Source organism: Salvelinus sp. IW2-2015, unplaced genomic scaffold (assembly GCF_002910315.2).
Source record: "Salvelinus sp. IW2-2015 unplaced genomic scaffold, ASM291031v2 Un_scaffold1720, whole genome shotgun sequence".
NCBI classification, from domain to species: Eukaryota; Metazoa; Chordata; class Actinopteri; order Salmoniformes; family Salmonidae; genus Salvelinus; species Salvelinus sp. IW2-2015.
The window spans coordinates 57,489-64,250 of NW_019943108.1; the positions used below are offsets into that span (position 1 = coordinate 57,489).

General features: G+C 46.8%; 1 protein-coding gene across 1 annotated transcript in view; it reads right to left on the reverse strand.

Moving 5' to 3' along the window:
• The window catches only part of slc7a14a (solute carrier family 7 member 14a), a 40,966-nt gene that overhangs the window by 97 nt on the left and 34,107 nt on the right, over positions 1–6,762 (reverse strand). Inside the window, exon 12 of the mRNA XM_024139216.2 lies at positions 4,812–5,693. Within this exon, the coding sequence (XP_023994984.1) occupies positions 5,387–5,693 (307 nt within the window). The 3' untranslated portion in view covers positions 4,812–5,386. The remainder of the gene's footprint in view (positions 1–4,811; positions 5,694–6,762) is intronic.

The following is a 6,762-nucleotide window of genomic DNA, read 5'->3' on the forward strand; positions in this document are numbered from 1 at the left end:
CACGCACGCACGCACGCACGCACGCACGCACGCACGCCACGGCACGCACGCACGCACGCACGCACGCACGCACGCACACACACACACACACACACACACACACACACACACACACACACACACACACACACACACACACAACACACACACAGGAAGCATCTACTCTCTCCCGTCTCCAGCCTGTTTCCCTAACTGTAGCAAAATAAACACTGACATCAGAGGTATTATCACTGGTGCTCTGGTTCAATCTGACCCAAAACACAGGAAGTGTAGCATGTGTGTGTGTGATGTAATCAGTAATCCTAGTCTGTGTTCCCGGAAGCACATCTGGCCTCGTGAACTGTCGTTTTTCGCACTGAATGACGACACAGACGTGTGTATTTGTGTGTGTGTGTGTGTTCACCTAGGCAGTGTTATAAAGTGTGTTATCAGTGGTGTGACTCTGACCTTGTCCTGGTTAGCTAGCACAGAAGGCTCTGTTCCCTGTGATACACTGATACACACTGTCCTATCATATCCTCCTCTATGTAGCAGTGTGTGTGTGTGTGTGCGTGTGTGTTGTGTGTCATGCGTGTTTCTGTTTGACAAAAACAGAGCCAGTCCAGTTCATATTTGCAATAAATAATGTTTCATTGTTGCATGGAGGCGATATCGACAACTCAGCTTAAACAAGTGCACTCAGGAGCTGAAACACACATAGGCCTGCATTCAAAACGGCACCCTATTCCCTTTATAGGCACTACTTTGGCCAGAGTCCTGATAGGGTGTTATTTCAGACGAAGTCAAAAACAATAACAGAAAAAAACATCAGAACATTTTACAACTTCAGATACCAAAAATATACAGAAGAAAAACAAATATCTAGTCAGCAAAACTGAAGCCAGTCTCAACATCCCACAAAGACAGCCAGCCACAGCAGGAGAGAGAGAGGCAGGAATTCAATCGCAGTGCATTTCATTGACCTATTGAATAAACCAGCAATTTAACAATGTGGATAGCTGGCGTTAATTTTATATCCCTGTCCTAAATGGGCTTTAGGAAGCTGGTAGGAAGATTGTTGACGTTCTGTGCGGTTCAAAACGGAATGCATTATGATTGAATACCAGGAAGTGGACAGAAACATGGCACACCTTCTCCCGAGACAAAATGAACAAACAAACAGCACCTCAGACTTTAAAAGCAACAGTGGCAACATTCTCTTTAGTGTTGTAATAAATTAGTTTATTGTTTTTTAATGTTTTTATAACCTTCTAATTTGCCTACTTTAACTGTATAAATGTAAAATTTAAAAAGAAAAATATTTTTTAACTTAACCTTATACGACTAGAGATAGAAGAGTTAAAATATAAGCTTTTGCCGTTTCCTCCCAAGCTGAGCTCTGATTGGGCGAAAACAAGAAGTGAAAGTGGATAAACCTCACCCACTTACTGTGGAGGCCCACCATTGGAGGACCCTAGGTGTGGGCGTGACCCAGCAGTAGAAAAATACTCCTATTTTTGTTTGATAGTTTTTCCTCTATTTCTTGTGTCGATGCTGTTGGAGTAACTGTATGATATTTACTCTAGCTAGTGAATGTAATTGCATGTGTCTACTCTACAAGTGGTTCAGTAAAACTTGAATTCTGCTTATAAATGGCTTTCTAAACCATTATTAGATATGTAGGTTAACCCTTAGTAAACTTGTTTCAATAGAAAAATGACATTATTTGGTCTTTTTATATTTGGTTCCAGGTGGATCCTGATTGAAATAGTTATCATTCATCATTCAGTTTGACCTACAACCTGTTGTGGTGATTATTAACCGTTCATTAAGCAGAAAGTAATATACCGTGAGTGACTTCAATCTATTGTACAGGTCTATGCCCCACTGGATTCTCATTGTTGTTTGGTTCATACACAAGTTAACAAATGTTGTGGACTTTGGCTTGCTTTGTAAACAACAGGGGTGGGGGTAAGGGGTGGAGTAAGCGGTGGTGAGGGGTGGAGATGAAACCATAGAACCACCACCTCCTAAATTTGCTACATATCATCCCCCAGTTCCAGATCGACCAGTCCCCTTCACCCTATAGTTTCCCTTATCAAGGGTCAGGGGCAGTTTGGAGTAGGGTGCTGTTAGTTCTATAATGTCTCTTAGCTGTCGGTCACCACATGCAAATACAGCATCTACAACCATGCTATACACATTAGCATGCTATCACATTCACCAGCCAGCCACGTCACATAGCCACAGGCATGGAACACAACACACACACACGCGCACACACAACCACCACACCAACCACAAACACAACCACAACACACACACGCACACACCCAACAACAACACACACACACACACACCACACACAAGCGCGCGCGCGCCACACACCCGCCGCACGCACAGAGACATAATATTTACAGTAAGGAGCACAAAGTACCTACTGAAGCCCCTTTCTGGTTTTGGGTTCAGCTGAACTGTGTGTGTGTGTGTGGTGTGTGGTGTGTTGTTGTTTGTGTTGTGTGTTGTGGTGTGTGTGTGTGTTGTGTGTGTGTGTGTGTGTGTGTGTGTTTGTCACTGGCAACACAAGCGAGCCCACCCCTGAACAGCAGGGAGAACCCTGGGTAGTGTGGTTAGGGATAGAGGTCAGCAGTTAAGGGTCGTGGAGAGTAGGAGGGGTCGCGTGGCATCTTTTGTTTAGTGCATTTGACAAGTAAGGCTTCCCCAAGGGGGTGGAGACCATAATTAGAGGGTTCTATGTGACTAAACACTCAGAGATATTTGTCTGATGTGAGAGCAATCTCATCTCGTCTTTCTTCTAATATAGTAACATTCATTTGGAGACGTTAGCACACCTGTAGGTAGAGGCAGAGCAGGGAGGCGTCCATAACTCTGTTTACAAACAAAAATCTGTCATTTAGAAGCTTTTCATTCTGAGCTCTAGTAACGCAGCAAAAGGGGCTTGTGGGGGGGGATTCATAGAGAGTGGGAGGAGAAAATAAGTCACAAACACACTCCACTGGTAAGACCTGAAGGGACATAGATACAAAGGTGTAAAAGCGTACACACACACGCACGCATGCACACACACACAGCCAAAAGAAAACCACACACGCGTGCACACACAGATAAGGCACTATTGCAAGCAAAGTCCAATTACTATGTGACACAAAAAACCCCATCAGCCCTCTCCTTCCCAGGATAGAGACAGAGGCGGGTGTGTGTCGAAGTGTGTCTGTTGTGTGTGTGGTGTAGCTAGTTCTCTCTCTGTGAGATGAGAGAAGCAGCAGAGACACCTGGACAGTGACAGGAAGTGACCTCGGCTCAGCGCTCTGACAGCTTCCTGTGTGTGTGGTGAACCAGGAAATGCTGACTCGTCGCTCCCAGTCTGTCATCACTCTGGAATTCTATAGTGAGAGGAAAATACCTTCTACTTCCATCACCAAATCAACCCAAAGACCCCCGGCCCACTGTTTCTGATTGGTAGTCTACAGCTTCCCCATAGGATCATATTCCTCAATGAAAAAAAAAAGATTTTTAATTAAGTAACAAGACCCACCACAAACAATTCACAGGAGCCACTCACTCGCACGCAGGCACGCACAGCACTACACACACACACAGCAGGCAGCAGGCAGCCGGCAGTAGGCAGTACATTCAGTTGTTAACAACAGTAACATCTATCAATCCTCTCGGAAACATTCCGTCCATCCGTCCATCATTCCTTTCTTCTCAGAAATCCATTGGGTCCTCCTCCGCTAGCGCTCTCTTAGCTCCTCCCTTTGGATCCGTCCAATCATCATCATCAGCCTTGGGGGTACCAGCCCTGACCCGTCAACACCGTCTGGTGCGGCCCAGGGGTCGTTGTTGCTAGGGGGGTAGAGGTCGTCGTCAACGCTGAAGCCTGAGAAGCCGTCTCCACCCCGCATGGTGACCATCGTAGCGCTGGTATGTAGACGCATGGACTCCTGCTCCCTGGACCTGATCTCCAAAGTACTGTTCACCATCCCATAGCCAAAGTAGATCAGGATACCTGAAGGGGAGACACACACCAACACACGCAGGTGAGACGCACACACACCACACACCACATTCATACGTACACACATGCATACAACACACACGCACGTGCACACACCACTGTACACAATGTTAGAGTATGTAAGAGTCATAAACCATATATACCATCGCATCCCTTCTCATCCATCATACCATTCATATCATCCATCCATCCATCCATCATCCATCATCCATCCATCCTCATCCATCATCCATCTCATTCCATCCATCCATATCCATTCATCCCATCTCATCCATTCACATCTCTCATCCAGTAAACCGCCTAGGAAACCACCAGACAGCGAAGCGTATCCAGGTGATGGCAGACAGTTTTAACATCAGTAGCTGTGACCAGCATGGCAGCAGCAGGAACCCAGGGAACAGCCGGAGCCATGTAGGGCAGTCGCTTAGGGTTCTCTGGCTGCTGCAGGATGATGACGATGGAGGAGGGCCATTGAAGATGACCAGGAAGATCAGCAGGAGAAAGCCCACCAGCTGCATCACCGATGCTGGCCGCTCCTGGAGAGAAGAAGATACAGGAGTGAAAATAACTAGAGAAGGAAAGTTCACCATGCAGAAACTTCATTATTTCAATGGAATTAATATAATATGATAGAATGAAATGATTTAGCATTCGCAGTTAGTTGGTTTTGTGTAGTTTTAGATGTATTGTTTAGTGTAATCATTTGAGAAATTGTGGTGAATTCTTACAAAAACATGAAAGGAATTCAAGGTGTAGATATAATACAGAAAGGGATGGTGTATTTCAATATTACTATGTGACACAAAAACCCCATCAGCCCCTCTCCTTCCCAGATAGAGACTGGAGAGGCGGGTGTGTGTCGAAGTGTGTCTGTGTGTGTGTGTGTGTAGCTAGTTTCCTCTCTGTGAGATGAGAGAAGCAGCAGAGACACCTGGACCAGTGACAGGAAGTGACCTCGGCTCAGCGCTCTGACAGCTTCRTGTGTGTGTGGTGAACCAGGAAATGCTGACTCGTCGCTCCCAGTCTGTCATCACTCTGGACTGTCTATAGTGAGAGGAAAATACCTTCACTGTATGCCCATCACCAAATCAACCCAAAGACCCCGCCCACTGTTTCTGATTGGTAGTCTACAGCTTACCTCCATAGGATCATATTTCCTCAATGAAAAAAAAAAAGAGTTTTTAAATAAGTAACAAGGGACCCACACAAACATTCACATGGACGCACTCACTCGCACGCAGGCACGCACGCACATACACACACCCAGCAGGCAGGCAGGCAGCCGGCAGTACATTCAGGTGTTTACAACAGTAACATCTATCAATCCTCTCGGAAACATCCGTCCATCCGTCCATCATTCCTTTCTTCTCAGAAATCCACTGGGTCCTCCTCCGCTAACGCTCTCTTAGCTCCTCCCTTCGGAACCGTCCAATCATCATCATCAGCCTTGGGGGGTACCAGCCCTGACCCGTCYACACCGTCTGGTGCGGCCCAGGGGTCGTTGTTGCTAGGGGGGTAGAMGTCGTCGTCAACYCTGAAGCCTGAGAAGCCGTCGTCCACCCCGGCATGGTGACCATCGTAGCGCTGGTATGTAGACGCATGGACCTCCTGCTCCCTGGACCTGATCTCCAAAGTACTGTTCCACATCCCATAGCCAAAGTAGATCAGGATACCTGAAGGGGAGACACACACCAACAAGCAGGGTGAGACGCGCACACACACACATGCATACGTACACACATACACACATGTATACAAACACACGCACGTGCACACACACACTCACACAGTGTTAGAGTATGTGGTACATATATACATGTACCTTCATCCATCCATTCATCCATCCATCACTGATTGGTAGTCCGTTGACTCCCTTATAGGCTTCAACACTCGAGACCGTCGGTACATGGAATTTTTTATTCCTCAATGAAAAAAAAAAGGAGTTTTTAAAAATAAGTAAAAGGCCCGGGCTGTTGGCTTTCTATCCATGGCCTTGGAATGTTCATCCGTTGGGCTTCCTCTAACCCAAAATTCAAATGGTCGCACTCATCGCGGGACCGCAGGTGGGAATTGTTTAGCACACGAATCACATCAACTCAGTCAGGCAAGAGGCAGCCGGCGTGGCAGTACATTCAGTTGTTACAACAGTAACATCTATCAATCCTCTCGGAAACATCCGTCCATCCGTCCATCATTCCTTTCTTCTCAGAAATCCATTGGTCTTCCTCCGTAGCGCTCTCTTAGCTCCTCCCTTTGGATCCGTCAATCATCATCATCAGCCTTGGGGGTACCAGCCCTGACCCGTCAACACCGTCTGGTGCGGCCCAGGGGTCGTTGTTGCTAGGGGGTAGAGGTGTCGTCAACGTGAAGCCTGAGAAGCCGTCGTCCACCCGGCATGGTGACACATCGTAGCGTGGTATGTAGAGATGCGGACTCCTGTCCCTGGACTGATTCTCAAAGTACTGTTTCCACATCCCATAGCCAAAGTAGATCAGGATCTGAGGGAGACACACACCAAACGCAGGGTGAGACGCACACACACACACACACATTCATCACGTACACACATGCATACAAACACACGCACGTGCACACACACTGTCACAATGTTAGAGTATGTGTACATATATACATGTACCTTCATACATCCATCCATTCATCCATATCATCCATCCATCCATCATCCATCCATCCATCCATTCATCCATCTATCCATTCACTCGTCTCTCCGGGGAGTAACGGCG